A 23,735-nucleotide genomic window follows, 5' to 3' on the forward strand; every position below is an offset into this window, starting at 1 on the left:
AGAAAAAGGAGAAGACATCATTCAGAGAGAGAAAATACATGTGAGAGAAGAGAACGGTTTGCAATAGTCATTAGCCATAATTAATTAAGTCGTAAATTAGTCATAATTTATACGCTTTAATCTCGTCGGCAGAACAGTGATTGGGAAATTCATTGAGACAGAAACCGACCCACCATGCAGTACAGGTTGTGAAGCACTCAACTTAAAGCCAACTAATTGTAGGCTAAGGCAAAAAGATGAGTTTTAAGTCTGGATTTAAAGGACTCAACAGACTCTGATTGTCTGATGGCAGCAGGCAGGTTATTCCACAAGAACAGAGCCTGATAGGAAAGGCCCTGCCACCAGCTGCCTTCTTTTTAACTTTGGGAACACACAGGAACCCTGTATTTTGAGAGCGAAGAGCTCGAGATGGAATGTAAGGTTTTAGGAGATCAGACAAGTAAGATGAGGCAAGCCCATTTAGGATTTTATAAGTCAGCAGAAGCACCTTGTATTCTGATCTAACATGGATAGGAAGCCAATGAAGGGAGGCAAGAATTGGTGGTAATATGGTCAAATTTCCTAGATTTAGTTAGGATTCTAGCAGCGGTATTCGGAACCATCTGAAGACTTTCAGTACTAGCATGTGGCAGACCTGAAAATAGAACATTACAGTAATCAAGTCTGGATGAAACAAATGCATGTATTAGAGTCTCTGCGTTCCGGGGTAGACCCAGAACGCGCTGTAGGGATTACATGTCCAGTCTGGCCTGGGAACGCCTTGGGATCCCCCAGGAGGAGTTGGAGGGCGTTGCTGGGGAGAGGGACGTCTGGAGTGTCCTACTTAGCTTGCTGCTACCGCGACCTGACCCCGGAAAAGCGGCTGAAGATGAGATAGAGTCTCTGCATCAGCCACGGAGAGAAAAGACCGAATTTTAGCTATGTTACGTAAGTGAAAAAAGGCAGTCTTGGGGATTTTTTTTAATGTGCTTATCAAAGGAAAGGCTGGGATCAAACGTAACACCAAGATTTTTGGCTGCCACACTTTGTGAAACCACAGAGTTGTCGATTGTTGTCGTTACTTGATCAAATTGGTGTCTGTGTCTAGCAGGGCCAATGACCAGCATCTCGGTTTTATCCAAATTTAAAAGCAGAAAGTTAAGTGACATACAGTTTTTCACAGTAGCCAAGCAGGCCTCTAAGTTAGTCATTTGACTATGATCATCAGCCCTTATAGGCACATACAGCTGAGTATCATCAGCATAGCAATGGAAATGTATTCCATAACTGCGTATAATTTGGCCAAGAGGTGAAATGTGAAGTGAGAAAAGTAGAGGGCCAAGAACTGAACCCTGAGGCACACCAAATTGAACGTCAGAAAATTTTGATATAATATTACTATAGCAGACACACTGTGTTCCTCCAGATTAGTAGGACTTAAGCCAACAGAGAGCTAAGCCAGAGACACCAAAATTACAATTTAATCTGTCTAATAGTATACAGTGATCAATGGTGTCAAAGGCTGCACTGAGGTCCAGTAGTAGAAGCACAGAAGTGGAATCAGAGTCCATAGCTAGTAAAAGATCGTTCACCACTCTGGTCAGAGCAGTTTCAGTGGAGTGACAGGGCCTGAAAGCCGATTGAAAAGGTTCAAATATAGATGGTTTTCTTTTATATGGGTCGAAAGTTGTTGATACACAACTCTCTCTAGTACTTTAGAAACAAATGGTAGATAATGATTTCATTTAAAGGTTTTCAAATTAAGGTAAAGAAGGACCACCTGACCCATTTGGACATCAAGGTTACACATTTATATAAAAAATTATGTGAGGAAAATTTTACCCCCCTTCTTGAACGCACCGACAGATATTCAGAAATGGGGTAATCTCCATTATCACTAAGTGGGTGCCATAATGTTGTAAAAATTAACACTTTACCTAAATTCTTATATTTATTTCAATGTATCCCAATTTATATACCAAAAAAATTCAACACACTGGACAAATATATTTCTGCATTTATTTGGAATAGTAAACGCCCAAGGATTCGTAAAGATTTTATGCAAAGAACAAAACAATTGGGAGGGCTAGGCTTGCCAGATTTTCAGTTTCTTTTTTTTTTTTGTTTATCCCCCCCACCCCCACCCTTTTTTCTCCCCAATCGTACTTGGCCAATTACCCCACTCTTTCAAGCCATCCTGGTTGCTGCTCCACCCCCTCTGCCAAGCCGAGGAGGGCTGCAGACTACCACATGCCTCCACCGATACATGTGGAGTTGCCAGCCACTTCTTTTCACCTGACAGTGAGGAGTTTCGCCAGGGGAACGTAGTGCATGGGAGGATCATGCTATCCCCCCTCCACCCCCGAACAAGCACCCCGACCGACCAGAGGAGGAGGCGCTAGTGCAGCGAGCAGGACACACACCCACATCTGGCTTCCCACCCGCAGACACAGCCAATTGTGTATGTAGGGACACTTGATCAAGCCAGAAGTAACATAGGGATTCAAACTGGCGATCCCTGTGTTAGAAGGCAACTTAGTAGACCTTTATGCTACCCAGACGCCTATTTTCAGTTCTATTACTGGGAAGTGAATATACAAAATATGCTTTATCGGTTGAGTGCGCCATCAGTGGAGACATCAGCATGGCTTTATATTGAATCGTCACACTGTGGTAAAACCTCACCACCGGCTTTGCTTGGTTCAGCTCTTCCAGTAGAATTGTATACCTACAAGTGTAATCCTTTGGTATATCATTCTCTCAGAATCTGGTGTCAGAAAAGGTTTGGATTATATTTAGTGTCGATTCAGGGACCAATTTATTCTAATCTTATGTTACCACCCTCTATGATAGATTCTGCTTTTAAGATCTGGAACACTAATGGTATACATAGTTTTAAGGACCTGTATATAGATAAGCTATTTGCCTCATTTACTCAATTGACTCGTTGTTTACAAATTCAAAATGTCTCACATAGCAGATATCCCCAGTTCCCCAATTAACCAGCTGAAACAACTTTAGATAGAATTCTCGACATAAACTTGCACAAAAGAGGCATAATCACACTGATATATAACATATTATTGACTTTACATTCCCCCTCTTGTTCCACTATTAGATCCCAGTTGGAAGGTGATTTGGCATCTGAAATAACAGCTCACAATTGGCAGTCCATTCTTCAAAGAATACATGCTTCCTCAATTTGTGCTAGGCATGGGCTCCTACAATTCAAGGTCATACACCGTCTTCATCTGTCCAAGGAAAAGTTGGCTAAGGTTTATCCAGGGGTAGATCCCTTATACAACAGATGCAAGACACTAACAGGATCCCTCATTCATACTTTTTGGACTTGTTCAAACCTTCATAAGGTTTTTGGAGTCATTTACCCCTTCCCCTTTGATTGCAATTTTCAGAGTAGTACCAGAGGACATGCACCTTCCCAGACATTACTTGAATGCAGTTGCTTTTTCTTCCTTAATTGCTAGATGCCTTATACTTATGAAGCGGAAGCAGGAGGCCTCTCCCACACATGTCTAGTGGGTTGGAGAACTTAAGAGGTTTTTACACACGGAAAAAATTAAATTTACATTGGGTGGCTCTACAGGTAAATTTTATAAGCTATGGCAACCAGTTCTTACATATATGAAAACACTAAAAGTGTGTACTCTTCCACAACTGGTTCTTATTCAGTCAAATTACAACGTAGATTAGCTATAGACAACCGTGACCAATATATACATCTATTTTTTATGTGTATTTACGTTTACATTTCGATCTATTTTGCCATTTGTCTTTACGTTTAAATTTTATTTTATTTTATTTTTCATTTTAGCTCTTCTGTACAATCTGTCTTATTTGTTTTTCTAGGGGCGGGGGGTATAAAAATGGACAATATGCAAACTTTTATATTTTGGTATTACACATTGAAGGTATTGAAGGTATTGGAAAGCTGTTATGTTGCTGAAGAAAAGAAAAATAAAATTTAAAAAAAATTATGCTGAAGCATCCCTCAAGACATCCAGGCATTGGTAGTGGGAGATAGACGGGGCCATGAAACTGTTGGAGGGAGGTAGGGTGGTAGCTGGACGGGAACCCCCCCCCCCCAAAATTTTTTTTATATTGGGGTTAAGTACCTTGCCCAAGGGCACAACCACCTCATCTAAGCTGTTGATACAAGCAAATCTTCAGTTGTCAGTTCAGGCCAAACCAAGATATCCCCCCCCCCCCCAAAAAAGGCTGTATTGTGAAGTGTTATCTATTTAGACTGGTCTCTGGTTTCTGGAAAGTTTTGTTATGGGCGAATGGTCTTCCATTTGCCCATTCTCCATAAGTGACTATTCAGCCCTACAATTTACTATTTTTTACATATCGTAGTTATGCTTTAACTCTTATGAGACCTGAGCTCAGGGCCACCCATGATGTTAAAGTTGAGGGGGAGGTTCCAGACCAAATGCAGTCCGCGATAACCTCAACGGCAGAGCAGGCGGCAGATGATGGCTGGTTATACAGCAGGGTGTCACAACAACTTTGCAGACAGAAAAAGGTTGCAGCAAGAAAGGATCCCCAGCTGTAGCGGATTCCATGATGCCAAATCAGGACCGCTTTTATCAAGAACTGTGTGGCTGCTGCCCATGCACCAGTCTCCCCATGTTTCACACATGTCCTCCACCAGGGAAATCAACCCCTATGCCCATCCTGGACAAAGCCCTGTGGTGATCAGTGACTGGCAAAGGTCTGGAAGTTCCTAATTGGAAGATGACACACAGGTGATATTGTGTGCCCATATGTGTTGATGGCTCTATCTATCTATCTATCTATCTATCTATCTATCTATCTATCTATCTATCTATCTATCTATCTATCTATCTATCTATCTATCTATCTATCTATCTATCTATCTATCTATCTATCTATCGCTCTCGCTTGCTCTATCTATCTATCTCGCTCTCTATCTGTCTATCTATCAATCAATCAATCAACTTTGCTATGTACATGAGTAATTTGACTCCGCTTCACAGCAGCTTCTAGCACTTGCATACATCACTCAAACACAAAAAATAGAAAACCAAACAAACAAAAAAAGAAACAAGAAATAAATGGAACAACAAACAGGACATTGGAGGCAAGCATATGCCCCTGGACTGAAGCACATAACACATCTCGGCAGCTGCATCCATGACTGAGCAGCTATTTTTAGGATCTGCTCTGCTCAACCCAGTAAGGGAAGGGGCTAGAATAGGCACTGTAGAAATAATCTGCCTTACAACTCCTGTCTGGACTACCACATCCAGATGGATCAGATTCATGTGGTCCGAAGTACATGAGGATACATTTTGGAGCCTGAAACGTGTCAACCATGATGGACAGTGCAGTTAGTGAACATTGAGAACAGTGATAATTACCAGAGAGATGAAGAATTGAAACATTGATTTATCTACCTTCTCTGAGACCCTACAGCTTCTTTTGGATAGGGAGAGCAGCTGATGAGCCAACAGTCCATGGTGTTGTTTTTCTAGAGCTGTTTTGGAGAACCCCAACCCATGAAGGACGGGAACCAGAAGAGTGGGAAGTTATAATAGCAGCCTATCTGTCTGGGGAGGCCTAAAAATTATGACCTTTCTTGGCTGAAGTAGAGTTGGCTCTGAGAGGACAGGAGGAGATGGAAATGGATGATCCACTGTGGCGACCCCTAACGGGAGCAGATGATAAACGTAGTAGTAGTAGTAGTATGTTTTACTATGTAGGCCATCATTTCATACCAGGTGTTACCCTTTACATCTAATGGTAAAGGTTGTAGGTGATTATCTAATTCTTCCTTATTTACAACACCAGTTTTCTTTGGTTCTATCAAGACTTCTGTCATGTGAAGGTGAAGTCATTCATGCCTTTACCTCTTCCATAGGTACTGCTACACCTTCAGTAGGCACTAGCACAGTTATTACTGCAAACTCCAACTTAGCCATTTTCATTCTCATTATAGGTGCCCTCTTGCAGTAAGATGTGTGGATCCACATTGTTCTCTCCTTCACTTTTACCACTGTTGGTGTAGTACGCAGAACCTGATATGGACCTCTCCAACGCGAGGAATGCCAACGCCACCTCCTCAGATCCTTCACCAAGACCCAGTCTACAGGCTGGAAAGGATGAGTCGCTTCTCCCTCCCTCAGAGGTGACGGAAGATCTGCTTTCACCTGGGCAGAAATAGAACTCACAACCTGGGTTAATTTCCTACAGTAGGCCACTATGGCCTCCTCTACAAGAGTTTGATCTGTATGCACTCCCTTATACAGATCTTGACCGATACTCTGCCTGTCAAAATGTCATGCGATGACAAACCTGTTGTAGAGTGATGTCTGCCTCTCATATACATTAACACCAGGGGGAGACAAGAAAGCCAATCTAATTGGGTCTCCTCCATAATTTTTGTGAGCTTGTTTTTCAACAGCCCATTATATCTTTCAGTGGCACCACCATACTTTGGGTGATAGGCACAATGCTGTCTCAAGTCAGTACCGGTTTTTTTCTGACAAGAATGAGATTGTGCTGTTAAAAAAATGAGAGCCATTGTCTGATGACAATTTTTCTGGGATTCCCCATCTTCGAATGATTTCCTCTAACAAATGTTTAGCAATTGGTTTTGCATCTGTCTGTTTACAAGGAAAAGCCTCTAGACAATACTTATATCCTCTAGCTGTAGTTAGTTCAATGAAATCCTGAGACGCTGAAATGGACTCAGGGATTGGAAATGCCGATTGTGTTGTGTTGCGTTGTGTTGTGTTGTGTTGTGTTGTGTGACTTACCTATGTTGTGTTGAGCACACATCAGACATCTTTTGCAGACATTTTCTGCCATTGTGCAAAACCCAATTGAATCCCAAATCTGGGCAATGAAATCAACCATACCCCCCTTTGAAACATGGTCTAGCCCATGACAGAGCTTGGCCATGTAGGAAAAACATTGTTTGGGCAAACAATTTTTAACCTCCAAGCACCCTCCGAGTGACAACGACCGTGTTTCCGCCATGCGGACTTTTCCACAGAGGTAGCCATTGATTTTATGTCTTTAAGGGACATGTGCGGAGCAAAAGATGTCTCATCCCTAGTGGTACCAAGATCCATCTGAAGTGGATTGACTCAGATGACGACAGCAGCAGATTTGGCAGCAATATCTGCAATGTAATTTCCTTTAGAAACAGCATCTGCAATTCTTTTTTTATCTTTCATTATTTATTTAATGACATTAACTTTGTCATCAGTTTCGAGCCAAAAGTCCAACATGTGTAGGGCCTGATTAGAATAGTAATAAACTGTATCAGATGACTGAGGAGCATGATAAAAAAGTACAAGAGGATTGCAGAAAAGAATGCTAACGTCATTTGTGTTGAGAACCTGCTTCCTGCAGTGACTGACCAATCAAATCCTATTGTGGAGAAGCTTAAATTTCTGCTGTATTTGTCAGCAGACCATCTCATCTTTTTTTTAATATATATATATTTTTTATCAGGTTTGCAAAAAACAAAAAACAATTGTGTCATCAGAGCATTTATAGAGTAAAAAAAGTATATCTTCCCTCTATAAAGAGACATAAAAATTGACAATTGACTTATTCCTAAACACCATGAGAACTTACAGAAGTTAAGAAAACAAACAAACGTAACACAACCATAAACAAAAAAGAAAAATTTAAAAAACCCATCAGTCAGCTGATAATAAACGGTGTCAATAATAGACACTAATAGTACAGCAGCACATCACCCACGTCACAACAAACTCAATACCCATCTAAACCACAAAAGCTGCTTCAACCAGGGATAAATGGTAAATACATTTTCTGAACAAATTGAAAGAATGGACCCCATATTTTACCAAATTTATTAGAGCAGCCACTTAATTAAAATCTGTTGGGGGTTTTTTTAAATCTCAGAAAGTAGAGGATGTCTCTTGTCCAGTGGGTGTGAGAGGGAGATATAGTTGATTTCCACTTGGTCAAGATTGTCTTCTAGCCAGTTGGGTGACAAAAGCTAAAACGTCTAATTTGGATTTAGAGGGAAGGCAATGGGGGGGGGGGGGCAAACAATGCACCAAGAGCATTTGGTTCTATTTTTCCTCTCGGTCCAGTAATTATGTAGGGATGGGCAAAGCCAAAACATGTGTATGAGGTTTGCAGGGGATTGCTGACACCTATCACAGACTGGCGATACACCGTCATAGATCTTAGCCAACCGAGCCTTAGTGTAGTAAGTACGGTGTACCACTTTACACTGAACAAGACCATGTCTTGCACACATAGATGATCCATGTACATATTCTAAAATCTCCATCCAAACTTCCTGTGGTATTACCTTCCCCAGATCCTCCTCCCAAAGGGTCTTTATAGAGTTTAATGGCTCTGGATGAAAAAAGATTAATTTGGTTGTGCATATATGAAACTGAGCCTTTCAGGGTTGGGACTGGTGTCAGAAAACCATCTAGAATGAAATCATTTGTTAAGTTTGGAAACATGGGGAACATGTTATGGGCAAAGCCATGGACCTGTAAATATCTGAAAAAAAATGTTGCCTAGGAAGTGAAAATCTGTCCGAAAGTTGCTGATAGGATGCAAAAACCTTATCAATGTACAAGTCTTTAAAAGTGTTGATACCAAGATTTGCCCAAATTATGAAAGCATGGTCAGACAGGGAAGGAGTTAAAACATGATTAGCAGCTGATGGGGCATAGGTAGAAAATGATTGTAGACCAAAATAGCACTTAAACTGAACCCAGATCCTAAGAGAGGTTTTAACAATTACATTTTTAGTATAGGGAGAAGTACAAGAATGTATAGGAGAGTGTACTAGAGCCTTCAGTGATACTGGTTTGGTGGAGTTAGCCTCTATAACCCGCCACGTCGGGGGAGGATCAATTTATTTAAAAATCCCAATATTGGCTGTCCAATGATAAAACCTGAGATTTGGTAAAGCTAACCCACCAAGTGGTCTAGACCTTTGCAAATAATGTTTACGCAACCTAGGAACCTTCTTATTCCAGATAAACTCCAAGATCAGGCTATACACTTTACGGAAGAAGGTCTGAGGAAGGAAAGTGGTATGCATTGGAACAAGAAGGAGAATCGGGGAAGAATATTAATTTTAATGGAACTGACTTGCGTAACTAAAGAAAGATTGAGCACAGACAAATTTTCACAGTCTTCTTGGATTTGGGTCAATAAGGGGCCAATGTTAGCTTTGTAGAGGTCTTCAAATTTGTGTGTAATATGGACTCCAATGTATATAAAGCTGTGTTGGGCAACTTTTAAAAAGTAAGTTGTGTAAAGGATAATTCTTAACAGCTGTATTAATAGGACATATCTCACTTGTTTAAGTTCAGTTTGTATCCAGATATTTGATCAAATGACTCAAGTGAGGCAAGGGCAACAGAGACAGAGATAGGCAAGTTGGAAACATATAAAAGGAGGTCATCTGCATAAAGGGAGACCTTCAATTCTATTCCATCTCTAAATATGCCTGTAATGTGGGGGTTAGATTGGAGCGCTAGCTAAAGGGGTTCAATGGTGATTGCAAATAATAATGGATTCAAAGGACAACCCTGTCTTGTAGAGCGATAGAGACAAAAACAATCAGATTGAATATTATTTGTCTTGACTGAGGCTTGCGGAGAGGAGCAGAGTAGCTTAGTCCAATAAATAAAATTTCTCCCAAAACCAAATCTCTCTCAAGTATAAAAAAGGTAATCCCACTCCACTCTTTCAGTGCCTTCTTGGCGTCTAAAGATATCAAAGCTTCATGGTTATTAGAGGTGGAGACGTTATAGATTGTGTTAAACAGGCGTCTAAGGTTGGAGAAGGAATGCCTATCTTGAATAAACCCTGTTTGGTCCAAAGAGATTAATAGATGCGATAAAAGTTTCCAGACGTAGCGCCAGCAGTTTTGATAACAATTTAAAGTCAACGTTTAACAAGCTTATTGGGTGGTAGAAGGTGCAGGCTAAGGGATCTTTGCCTTTTTTTAAGAGGAGGGAAATGGAGGCTTGAGTAAGAGTTTGAGGAAGGCAACCTAAATCGAACGATTCATTAAACATATTTATTAATAAAGGGGCTAGCTTGTGCCAGATTTTTTTTGATATAAAACTAAGAAGGATATCCATCTGATACAGGACATTTCCCACTTTGTAGAGACAATCCAGCTATACTGAGTTCTGCTATAGTGATTTGCTTCTCTAACTCCTCTGTGAGAGAGTGCTCAATGGAGGGAAAATATAATTTATCAAAGAAAAAAATTAAATTTGGAGTTGTAGAAACCCCTTCAGATGCGTAAAGAGACCTAAAAAAAAATCCTTAAACGTGGTTCAGTAGTTATACCTGAATTTGCTTGGATCTGGGGGATTTGATGGGATGATGATATCAGACACAACTGGTGTGCTAGTAGCTTGCTGGTCTTGTCACCATGTTCATATAACTTTGATCTCGTTTTGAACAGAATTTTGGTAGTTCGATGCATCGTAAGGACATCAAACTCTGCCTGTAAGGAGAGATGCTCTGGGGATCAGGAGGTAGCATACATGTTATCAAACTGAGATATGTGTTGCACCAACTAAGCCATTTTTTCTTTTCTGAGTTTTTTTTCTCATAGCCTGTATCAGAGATTATCTCTCCCCTGATGTATGCCTTTAAAGTTTCCCACAGCATTTAAGCGGACACATCAGGCGTTTTGTTTAAACTCACGAAGAAATCAATTTGCTGTGAAGCAAAGTTAACAAAGTCCTTATTAGAAAGTAGTCATGTATTAAGATGCCATGGAGCACGTGGACTAGTAAAGTTTTTAAAATAGATGTTCATAGAAAGCGTAATAAGATATAACAATAGTGTGATATATACATGCAGACACGGATGGAAGTAGTCGATTATCAACCAGGAAAAAGTCCATACGGGTGAAAGTATGATGGACATGGGGGGGGGGGGGTAATTTTCCCTTTTAGAAGGATTTAAAAAGCACCAGGCATCAGAAACAGCAAACTCCTTCATGAAAGACGGGATTACCTTGACAGACTTTGAAGGCGTGCGGAAATTGGAAGAGGAACAATCCAATTGAGGATTAAGCCAGCAGTTGAAGTTTCCTCCTAATATTAAGTAGTGTGAAGACATCAGGGAGTGTCAAGCATCTGCAGTTCTAACATGCGCTTGACACTTACAGACAGCTTCCTGGGATGGAAGCAAGATGGCTTCAAGATTGTTAACAAGATGGTTATGCTGAATAGTAATACCCTGTGACGTAAAGAGTCTTCTATTCTTCCATGGAGTTCCCAAGTCATGCACCACTACAAAAGCATATCAGTGTAGGTATTGACAGATTTCCCAGCTGCAAGAATACATGCCCTTGTTAGAGCAACGAGTTCAGCAGCCTGAGCAGAAAGAGGAGCTGGAAGTCTGGCAGATTCCACCACTTCATGATCGCTAATGATAGCATAACCAACAGCTTCAACCCCATCTATCTGTCTAGCTGATCCATCCACATAAAAAAATCAGGTCAGGGTTAGAAAGAGGTTTAGCAGAGAGATCCTGTCAGGGAGTCACTTCATTAGTGATTACCGCAAAACAATTATGATGTTCACCATCTTCCTCTGTAGGAAGAAGAGTGGCTGGGTTCAACACGTTATACCTTCGCAAAGTAAAATTAGGGAGACTCAGGATGTTGTAATAATGAAGAGTGGAGGCAGGGGTGAAGTGAGCTTTTTGGCCTGTAGAAGAATAGTGGCTACACCATGTGGAACCAAGACAGTCAGAGGTCTGTAAGCTACCAGAGGAGAAGAGGCCGTCACTGCTGCTGCAGTCACAGCTACTGCTCTTGAACAAGGAGAAAGCCCTCCCACAACTGCTGAAAGTCTTTGAGAATAATAGGCAACTGGTTTACGTTTATCACCATGTTCCTAAAGCAAAACAGCGTTATAGATAGGGGTACACATAACTTTATTGGTCTGGTTCTCAAGGGAGGACCTGGAAATATTGCTTGGTACTCAGTCTTTACACGGCACGATTATCCTACAAGCTGTCATCATCACTACCCTCCTGACTGCTCTCCTCACTGTCTTCCTCTCTTTCAAACATGGCAAATAAAGATGTAGGCCTACTTCTTTCCCCCTGGTTGAGTCTGTGATTAGCTGTTTGCATCCATAAGTCAACAGCTGGCTTCAAATCAAGTCTGTTGTCATCTTAGACAAGTGGATGTGCATCAGGGATGAGAGGAGAGAGTCTGACAGGCGGGATCTGTACTTGCTTTTTATTATATTGAGATGTGAAAATCCCCTCTCACATGCAGCACTACTCAAGGGCAGTGTAAGGGACAACAAAAGGAGTTTGTGAATGTTGGAGTAACTATCTGGATTACTTATATTCACTGTGTTGACCAAGTCATACACAGAAGAGGCTGCCAAACGTTCTCCTTCGTGCTTTAAATGCACCCATTCTCTTACAGTGGAGTCTTTGTCAACAGACAAGCTGGCCTCATATTGCTGGAGAATGTTAGTAAGTGTTGTGTTATTAAACTGGAGGTCTTGCATTTCTTCAGGCCAAGTTGAAGGATCAGAAATTAAAAAGTGATCACATGACTTAAGGAATTCATATCTGCTTTCAAACTCATGAATTAGACCTCTCAATACACCAGCCTTGTCCCTATCAGCATCAGCATTTGAAACGGTCTCTTTCCTGTACTTGCCTTCACTGTCAAGCAATAGTATCAGCTGTCCAGCATTCACCAATAGTCAGTTTAGCTTGCTGGAACCTGAGGGAGGTGAACTGTAAAATGTTTCCAGTGTCAAGCATGTTGGCTAGGAAACACTGAAAACGCTCTGTGCAGATATGTTTTAAGTCACTATCATCACTTGTAGCCACTTGAATTTACATGGCAGGGAATAGCCTCCATATTTTCAACAGTCTGTTGCCTCCATGCAGACCATCTGATGCCACTGCCCTGCACTTTGCTCTGACCAACCTTGAATTTAACAACACATACACCCGGATGCTGTTCATAGATTACAACTCTCCCTTCAACACTACCATCCCTGCCAAACTAAACACCAAACTCCTCTCCCTTGGCCTCAACCCCTCCCTCTGTAACTGGACCTCCCGACCAACAGACCTCAGTCTGTTAGGATAGGTGACCACACCCCCTCCACCCTGACCCTAGCACAGGTGCCCCTCAAGGCTGTGTTCTGAGCCCCCTCCTTTTCTCCCTCTTTACCCACAACTGCCTGCCAACTCACTCTTCAAATGTAATAGTTAATTTTGCGGATGACACCACAGTCAGACTGTATCACCAACAATGATGAGACAGCCTACAGGGATGAGATTCAGCACCTCACATCATGGTGTACTATCAACAATCTTGTCCTCAATGTGCAGAAGACAAAGGAGCTGATTGTGGACTTCAGGAGGTCTAGAAGCTGCAGCCACTCCCCCATGCACATCAATGGGGTGGAAGTGGAGCGTGTCTCCAGCTTTAAATTCCTTGGGAGTCCACATCAACCAGGACCTCTCCTGCACATCAAACACCCAAGCCCTTGTGAAAAAGACCCAACAATGCCTGCATTTCCTGAGGAGGCTGAAGAGTGCCTGTCTGTCCCCCAAAATTCTCACCAACTTTTACCACCACCATAGAGAGCATCCTGACCACCTGTATCTCAGAGTGGTACGGCAACTGCACATCAGTAGACCAGAAAGCTCTGCAGCGGATCGTCAAGGCGGTCCAGCATATCACCGGTACCCAGCTCCCAGCCATAAAAGACATTGATCACAAACGCTGCCTTCGAAGGGGTCTGAGCATCAGCAGAGATCCCACCCACCCCAACCATGGACTGTTCTCCCCCCTGCACTCTGGGAGGTGCTACAGGAGCCCCAGAGCCCGCACTACCAGGCTCAAAAACAGCTTCTTTCCTCAAGCTTCTTTCCCCAAGCATTGTTGAAATAAGTGTTGAACGTAGAAATTTGACTCACTGAGTTTATCAGGTTACACTGAGACCAGGGGAGATTTCTCTTAAGAGCAGCAGTGCCTCAACAAGAAAAAAAATTACATAAAATGTTCCTCACTCTTAGATTAAGAGGAACGCCAGTGGAGCAGATGGAGCAAATGAAACATATCTAAATTCCAAATGTTTATGTTTTTATTTGTGTGTGTGTTTACAGGAAGTGCTGGCACTGGGGTTTTGTTTAATGAGAATGGCGATGCTCCTGGTCGCTATGATATCTTCCAGTTCCAGATGACCAATCACAGCAACCCTGGCTACCGTGTCATTGGCCAGTGGACCAATAATCTGCGTCTCAACGTAAGATGATTCTTTGTAATTTAGCAATAAATTGTAATAGATTATTATTCAAAGAAGGTAGAATCAGTTCATCTGGACACAACATTTCTTGACAGAAACGTTTCATCACTCATCTAAGTGACCTCTTCAGTCTTACCTGACTGCAGGTATCCCCACCCTTATAAACAATACAGTGGCCTAACGACCCAAACCAATTACCAGTTTCATATGCAAATATGGGTGTGACCATTAAATATAGTTTCAATGGCCATGTGTACTGTTCAGAGGACTGGGGAATAGTTGCAATCGCAGCATTGTAAGATGGTGACAGATGTACTTTTACCCCCCCCCCCCCGTTCAGGGATGGTCGTTCCCTCTTCACATAGATGGCCTCTTTGAGTCTCCGTTCAGACCAGCGTTCCTCCCTACCAAGGATGTGCACATCCTCATCCTTGAAAGAGTGGCAACTGGCCTGTAGATGGTGTAGACTGTGGAGTCCTGGCATGTAGATTGTGTAGACTGTGGAGTCCTGGCCTGACGTGTTAGCTCTCCTGTGTTGTGCCATCCTCTTGGACAGCATCTGTTTAGTTTCCCCAATGTACAAGTCACGTTTACTGTATCTAATTTATTCTAATGTAATACCATAATAATAATAATAAAAATAATCTACAAACCCCAATTCCAATGAAGTTGGGACATTGTGTAAAACGTAAATAACAACAGAATACAATGATTTGCAAATCCTTTTCGACCTACATTTAATTGAATACACTACAAAGACAAGATATTTAATGTTCAAACTGATAAACTTTATTGTTTTTTTTTTTTGTAAATGTTCACTCATTTTGAATTTGATGCCTGCAACATGTTCCAAAGAAGCTGGGACAGGGGCATGTTCACCACTGTGTTACACCACCTTTCCTTTTAACAACACTCAATAAGTGTTTGGGAACTGAGGACACTACTTGTTGAAGCTTTGTAGGTGGAATTCTTTCCCATTCTTGCCTGATGGACGACTTCAGTTGCTCAGCAGTCCGGGGTCTCCGTTGTCGTATTTTGCGCTTCATAATGTGCCACACGTTTTCAATGGGAGACGGGTCTGGACTGCAGGAAGGCCAGTCCAGTACCCGCACTCTTTTACTACGAAGCCCCGCTGGTGTAACACGTGCAGAATGTGGCTCGGCATTGTCTTGCTGAAATAAGCAGGGACGTCCCTGAAAAAGACGTCGCTTGGATGGCAGCACATGTTGCTCCAAAACCTGTATGTTCCTTTCAGCATTAATGGAGCCTTCACATACAACTCACCATATGCCTTTTACTTTGCCTTCGCCACCTCTCGCTTCACCTTACACTGCATCTCCTTGTACTTCTCTCCACTTTCTTCATCTCTCTGACTATCCCACTTCTTTGCCAACCTCTTCCTCTGTATACTTTGCTGTACTTCCTCATTCCACCACCAAGTCGCCTTGTTTTCCTTCCTCTGTCCTGATGACACACCAAGTACCTTCCTAGCTGTCTCCCTCACTATTTCTGCAGTGGTTGCCCAGCCATCCGGCAACTCTTCACTACCACCCAGTGCCTGTCTTAACTCCTGCCTGAACTCCACACAAGTCTTCCTTCTTCAACTTCCACTTTTTGATCCTTGGCTCTGCCTTCGCTCTCTTCCTTTTCTTGGTCTCCAAAATCATCCCACAGACCACCAGCTGTTGCTGCCTAGCTACATTCTCCCCTGTCACCACCTTGCAGTCTCCAGTTCCTTTCAGATTGCACATCCTACGTAAGCTGTAGTCCACCTTTGCGCACCTTCCTCCACTCTAATATGTCACAAATTTGCAACATTGACTCTCTTTCAAACTTCAAATCCCATCTCAAAACATACCTTTTCAAACTGGCATATTCACTCTGATCCATGTTTCACTGGGTTTTGTGCAGATGATGATTTTATACTTATCTGTTGTATTAACCTTTTATTGTCTACCCTGCTTTGTTTTGATTTTATGCTGTCTGATACAGTACTGCTTGTTTTTTTACTGTGTTCTGTAAGGTGTCCTTGAGTGCTCTGAAAGGTGCCCACAAATCTACTACTACTACTATTACTACTACTTTTGGCTACTCCCATTAGGGGTCTCCACAGCTGATCACCCGTTCCCATTTTTTCCTGTCTTCTGCATCTTCCTCTGTCACACCAGCCACCTGCATGAGAGGTGCCCACAAATAAAATGTATTATTATTATCGTCAATATCTGTTAAATCGTGTGTGTGTGTGTGTGTGTGTGTGTGTGTGTGTAGGTGGAAGACATGCAGTGGTCTGGAGGGGAGAAGATTCTACCAGATTCAGTCTGCAGCTTTCCCTGCAACCCTGGAGAGAGAAAAAAGATGGTGAAGGGAGTTCCTTGCTGCTGGCACTGTGAGGTACACACGCACACACTGATGCACATATATATTGTTTTATTTTATTTAGAAATGTTTTACGCATGACACCGGTGTCCAGGTTATTCTCTAGTTTTTACCAGAACATTAAAAAAACAAACAAACAAACGTACAAACAAAACAAAAAAAAACTATCACAGAAGGCACCACAGTTCACCCTTCCTATATTGGTCATTGATAGAAAACAAAGTGACATTCATCCTTCATGAATCTACGGCGGGTCATCCATTACCATCTCTTCCTGTCCTCTGCATCTTCCTCTGTCACACCAGCCACCTGCATGTCTTCTCTCACCACATCCATACACCTCCTCTTTGGCCTTCCTCTTCTCCTCTTCCCTGGCAGCTCCATATTCAGCATCCTTCTCCCAATATACCCAGCATCTCTCTTCCACACATGTCCAAGCCATCTCAATCTTGTCTCTCTTGCTTTGTCTCCAAACCGTCCAACTTGAGCTGTCCCTCTAATATACTCGTTCCTAATCCTGTCCTTCTTCATCACTCCCAGTGAAACTCTTAGCATGTTCACCTCTGCCATCTGCAGCTGCACCTCCTGTCTTTTCGTCAGTGCCACCATCTGCAAGCCATACAACATAGCTGGTCTCAGTACCGTCTTGTAAATCTTCTCTTTAACTTTTGTTGGTACCTTTCTGTTGCAAATCACTGCTGACACTCTTCTTCACCCACGCCACCCTGTCTGCACACTCTTCTTCACCTCTCTTCTGCACTCTCCATTACTTTGAACAGTTGACTGCAAGTACTTGAACTCATCCACCTTCATCACCTCTACTCTCTACATCCTCGCTATTCCACTCTCCTCCCTCTCATTCACACATATGTATTCCGTCTTGCTCCTACTGACTTTCATTCCTTTTCTCTCCAGTGCATACCTCCACCTCTCCAGGCTCTGCTCCACCTGCACCCTACTCTCACCACAGATCACAATGTCATTCGCTAACATCATAGTCCATGGAGACTCCTGCCTGATCTCATCCGTCAACCTGTCCATCACCATTACAAACAAGAAAGGAGTCAGAGCTGATCCTTGATGTAATCCCACCTCCACCTTGAACCCATCTGTCATTCCAACTGCACACCTCACCACTGTCACACTTCCCTCATACATATCCTGCACCACTCCTACATACTTCTCTGCCACTTCTTACTTCCTCATACAATACCACACCTCCTCTCTTGGCACCCTGTCGTATGCTTTCTCTAAATCCACAAAGACATGATGTAACTCCTTCTGGCCTTCTCTATACTTCTCCATCAACATTCTCAAAGCAAACATCACATCTGTGGTGCTCTTTCCTGGCATGAAACCATACTGCTGCTGCTGATCACCACCTCTCCTCTTAACCTAGCTTCTATTACTCTTCCCCATATCTTCATGCTGTGGCTGATCAGCTTTATACCTCTGTAGTTCCTATCATCGGCGGTCACTCAGGGTCGAATATGACCATCCTCCCTCTGGGTCCTCAGGTGGATGTAGAGGCTGATCCTGGAGCCGCATAATGGGAGGACGCCTGCGCATGACAGCTTTTTACATGGAGTGGCTGATGCACCTGCAGCCACCACATGGTCCTTGGCAGGGGGTGCCCAGACTCAAATAACATGGAGAACCGACACAATTGTGACCTGGGGACATCTTCCACCAGTTTTGTCGTTGAAGTCTTTCTTGGATCGCGCTTTATCTGGAACCGCCCCGTTGACTTATCTGCCTTGGGTGATCCAACCAGGAGCCAAGCTCTGGACGGCATAGCTCTTGGGATCATTTGTACAAGCAAGCTTCTCCAGCATAGCAAGGTGGTGATTCAGCAGAAGTGTAGTTACTACAGCTACTACAGCTCTTCACATCACCCTTATTCTTGAAAATCGGTACCAATATGCTTCTTCTCCACTCCTCAGGCATCCTCTCACTTTCCAAGACTGTGTTAAACAATCTGGTTAAAACCTCCACTCCCATCTCTCCTAAACACCTTGACTCCACAGGTATGTTATCTGGACCCAGAAGCTTTCTACTCTTTATCCTCTTCATGTGGCCCTCACTTGCTAATCCACCGTACTTTCTGGTTCACTATCCCCACATTATCCAACCTTCTCTCTCTCTCATTTTCTTCATTCATCATCCTTTCAAAGAACTCCTTCCACCTTCTCAACACACTCTCCTCGCTTGTCAGCACATTTCCACCTCTATCCTTCATCACTCTAACCTGCTGCCCATCGTTCCGAGCTCAGTCCCTCTGTCTAGCCAATCCATACAAGTCCTTATCACCTTCCTTAATGTCCAACTTCTCATACTACTCACCATACGCCTTTTCCTTTGCCTTCACCACCTCTCTTCTCCTTGTACTTCTGTCTACTTTCTTCATCTCTCTAACTATCCCACTTCTTTGCCAACCTCTTCTTCAGTATACTTTCCTGTACTCCCTCATTCCACCATCAAGTCTCTTGTCCAGATGACACACCAAGTGCCATCCTAGCTGTCTCCCTCACTATTTCTGCAGTGGCTACCCAGCCATACAGCAACTCTTCACTACCACCTAGTGTCTGTCTTAACTCCTCCCTGAACTCCACAACAGTCTTCCTTCTTCAACTTCCACCATTTGGTCCTTGGCTCTGCCTTCACTCTCTTCCACTTCTTGATCTCCAAAGTCATCCTACAGACCACCATGTGATGCTGCCTAGCTACGTTCTCCCCTGTCGCCACCTTGCAGTCTCCAGTCCCTTTCAGATTGCACCTCCTGCATAAGATATAGTCGGGGGTGCACATAACTTTTTGGTCTGATTCTCAAGGAAGCACCTGCAAATGTTGCTTGGTACTCAGTCTTTACACACAGTTACCCTACAAGCTGTCATCATCACTACCCTCCTGACTGCTCACCTCTGCATTGGCTCACCATCAAAACTAGAATCAATTTTTAAAATTCTGTTGATTGTATACAAAGCGCTAAATGGCCTTGCACCTTATTATATAAAAGACATGCTAATTCCTTACAAACCAACAAGAACTCTCAGGTCCGATGTCAGTGGTCTTTTAACCATTCCTCGTGCTAGGTCTAGAGCAGGGGAAGCTGCATTTTGTATTTACACCGCAAGTAGATGGAACAGCCTGCAGGAGGACCTGACAGAGGCCCCCACACTGGACACATTTAAAAGCAGGTTAAAAACCTTACTTTATAAAACAGCCTACAGCTAAGTTCTTGGTGTGTGTGTGTGTGTGTGTGTGTTTTGTATATTTTGGTATTTTTATATATTCTGCTATGATTGTTGTTACTTGTAATTAATCAGTTTTTATGGCACTTTTATCTATCTCATTTTATGCCTTTATAAAGCTTTCTTATCTTTTGCCTGTAAAGCAATTTGAATGACGCATCCATTCTCTTCCAATGGAGTCTCTGTCAACAGACAAGCTGGCCTCATATTTCTGGAGGATGTTAGTACATGTTGTGTTACTAAAACTTTGGAGGTCTTGGATTTCTTGAGGCCAAGTGGAAGGATCAAAAATTAAAAATTGATCACATGACTTAAGGGATTCATATCTGCTTTCAAACTCATGAATTAGACCTCTCAATACACCAGCCTTGTCCCTGTCAGCGTCAGCATTTGAAACGGTCTCTTTCCTGTACTTGCTTCACTGTCAAGCGATAGTGTCAGTTGTCCAGCAGCTACCATGAGCTCATCTTTGCATTCACCAATAGTCAGTTTATCTTGCTGGAACCTGAGGGAGGTGAACTGGAACATGTGTCCAGGGTCCAGCATGTTGGCTAGGAAACACTGAAAACGCTGTGTGCAGACATGTTTTAGGTCACTGTCATCACTTGTAGCCACTTGAATTTACATGGCAGGTAACAGCCTCCATATTTTCAACAGTCTCTTGCCTCCATGTAGAGCATCTGATGATGCGAGACTTTCCTATTCACAAAGGCAATGCCATTCTCATCACATATCTTCTTTAGTTGTTCTGTTCTTTTTGCGCCCCCTCTTTGTAAATAAAAGCTCAGCAACTTGACAACGGAGCGATTAAATGTCTCGCAGTATGGTACCATGTGATCAGCTGTCTTTGTTCAGTTCTCGAGAATGTGGGCAGTACACAGAATATGCACATGGGAAGCCCCGATTGCCACCATCTGACGCAATTAGGGAACGACCCCTCTGTAAACCCCAATGATGACTGCTGCTCCGTCTGTACACACCGAGACCAACTTCCTCTTCTACTGATCCCCTAAACCACAAGTATGGAAGAGCTACTCCAGTCCGTTCACTATGTCCACTACATTCATTATGTCCTGTGCCGCTCGGTTCACACCCAAATTAATGAATCCAAGGAAATCTGAGGCAGAGTCTCCGTAGCTAGACACAGACACGATGTATACACTTGCCTGCTCCACTTGTGTTGTGCCTTCTGATCCATCAAAGAGTACGCCCTGAAGTTCAGCTGCCTTCAGTTTTTCCCTCAGTTTTAAACTGATTGTCTGTGCGATGCTCTGCATGATGTGGGTCCCTCCTTCTCATGAATGATATGCACCCCGACATTAACTCCAATCCTCTTGAAAAGCACAATATCCTCCTCGTGTGAACGCATCGGGCGTGCGTGTTTGGCTTCGTGAAAGGTCAACAGAAAAATAGGACACAGAGCTTGACACTGTCCTTCATTCAGTTTGTTCTGCCACGTGTCAGGAGGCCGAGTGGATTTCTGATCCTGGCTGCACCTGTTATCAATAGTTTGCACCATGTGCATGTGCTCTTTACTCTTCTCGTGCTTTTCAAAAGCTGGTTGACTGAAATGTTTTGTCTCTATATAAAAGGCGCTGCTTTTATCCACGAGATTGGGATTTTCACAGTATATTTTGCACCACGTCTCTGTGCAGTCATCATCTGATTGGAACCAGACTACGTCCTGCTGCCACTTTTCCGTGAATACACGTTTTTTATGTACAGGTTAGGTCTGGTGTTTCTTTGGAGCTGGTGCAACACCAGAGTAATGACTTAATGTAGCTTGCGTCTTTGACATTTTGATGAATGGGTGAAAATCCTAAAACCAGAGAAAACATGTAACGTTAAGCTAGTTGTAATGTGAGGTAACTATTTGCTGGAGCTCAAGGTTTAACAGTTAACCTTGCTAACTTGGGAAAAAACTGCATCCACGTAATCAAGAACGAAGGTTGAAAGTTGCACGATTAACAACTGATTATTAAAACTGACAAATTTGTCATGATGACTTTCCCCTCGAGGATGAATAAAGGATTCTGATTCTGATATTTGGAGAAAATCCTGTTGTTTCAGTAAGTGTGTCCCAAAAATGTTGGTATGCAAATGCGCCTCTTTTCATATTATCTGCTGCGCATCATTTATTTTGACCACGCATGCACACCAGTTATGTGCACCTCTGGATATAGTCCACCTGTGGGCACTTTCCTCCACTCTTGTACGTCACCCTGTGTTCCTCCCTCTTCTTGAAATATGTATTCACCACAGCCATTTTCATCCTTTTTGCAAAATCCACCACCATCTGTGCTTCCACATTTCTCTCCTTGACACCATACCTACCCATCACCTCTGTTCCCTTCACCAACATGTCCACTGAAGTCCGCTCCAGTCACCACTCTCTCCTCCTTGGGTACACCCTCCACCACGTCATCCACCTCACCCCAGAATTCTTCTTTCTCTTCCATCTCACACCCAACTTGTGGGACATATGCGCTGATTCATCATCACAACTTTTATTTCCAGCTTCATACTCATCACTCTGTCTGGCACTCTCCACCTCCAACACGCTCTTGACATACTCTTCCTTCAGAATTACCCCTACCCCATTTCTCCTCCCATCCACACCATGGTAGAAGAGTTTGAACCCACCTCCGACACTCCTGGCCTTACTCCCCTTCCACCTGGTCTCTAAAACACAGTATGCCTACCTTCCTTCTCTCCATCATGTCAGCCAGCTCTCTCCCTTTACCAGTCATAGTGCCAACATTCAAAGTTCCGACTCTCACCTCAACCCTCCTACCCTTCCTCCTCTCCCGCTGCCTCTGGACATGCCTTCCCCCTCTTCTTCTCCTTTGCCCAACAGTAGCATAGTTTCCACCGGTGCCCTGCTGGCCAACAGTACCGGTGGTGGTCGTTGGTAACCCAGGCCTCGACCGATCCGGTATGGATATCTGATTTATGATCCGCATATTTGATTTGGCAAAGTTCTAGGTTTTATGCCGGATACCCTTCTTGATGCTTGGGATCGGCACTAAGAATGCACTGACTTGTGCATCTTCAATGGCTAGGTTCACTCATCCTTCTTGAATATTTATTTAAAAAGGAAAGATATCCAAACCAGTGTCCAGGATCCAGAGCATCAAGTGTTAACTGTGTACTTTCTCTCTCTCATTCTGTCTCTGTCCCTGTCTGTCTCTCTCTCTCTTCCAGTTGTGTGATGGTTACCAGTACCAGTTGGATGAATTTACCTGTGAGATGTGTCCATTTGACATGCGTCCTGTCCCAAACCGCACCGCCTGCCGGCCCACACCCATCATTAAACTGGAGTGGCACTCACCCTGGGCGGTTATCCCTGTGGCTCTGGCCATGCTGGGAATTCTCGCCACCAGCTCTGTAGTACTCACCTTCATCAAATACAACAATACTCCTATTGTCAGAGCTTCAGGGAGAGAGCTCAGCTATGTACTGCTCACTGGTAACTTGTACTAATACTATACTATAATGTAATATAATGCTATTACTGACTGCTATTACTACTTTTAGTTCTGCTGCTACTACCAATACCACAAGCACTAATACTGTTACTTACTACTATCACTACTATCTAATGAGAGCAGCACAGAGACTGCTCTCATTAAAGTAGCCAACAGCCTATAGCTGGCCTCTGATGCCCGCTTTCTTCAACATCCTCATCCTCCTCAGTGCTGCCTTTGTCACCATTAATCATCCCATACTCATCACACGCCTCAGATCCCCCCTTCACATAACTGGCACTGCCCTCTTCTGGTTCAAGTCTTACCTCTCCGGCAGACATCAACCCATC

The 23,735-nt window shown here is 43.1% G+C and overlaps 1 protein-coding gene across 1 annotated transcript in view; it reads left to right on the top strand.

The window, feature by feature from the left end:
- grm6a (glutamate receptor, metabotropic 6a) overlaps positions 1-23,735 on the top strand; it is a 71,669-nt gene that overhangs the window by 33,951 nt on the left and 13,983 nt on the right. The window contains exons 7-9 of the mRNA XM_056275501.1: positions 14,152-14,291; positions 16,560-16,682; positions 23,123-23,387. Coding sequence (XP_056131476.1) covers positions 14,152-14,291; positions 16,560-16,682; positions 23,123-23,387 — 528 coding nt within the window. The remainder of the gene's footprint in view (positions 1-14,151; positions 14,292-16,559; positions 16,683-23,122; positions 23,388-23,735) is intronic.

This window comes from Lampris incognitus, chromosome 2 (assembly GCF_029633865.1).
Source record: "Lampris incognitus isolate fLamInc1 chromosome 2, fLamInc1.hap2, whole genome shotgun sequence".
Lineage (NCBI taxonomy): Eukaryota > Metazoa > Chordata > Actinopteri > Lampriformes > Lampridae > Lampris > Lampris incognitus.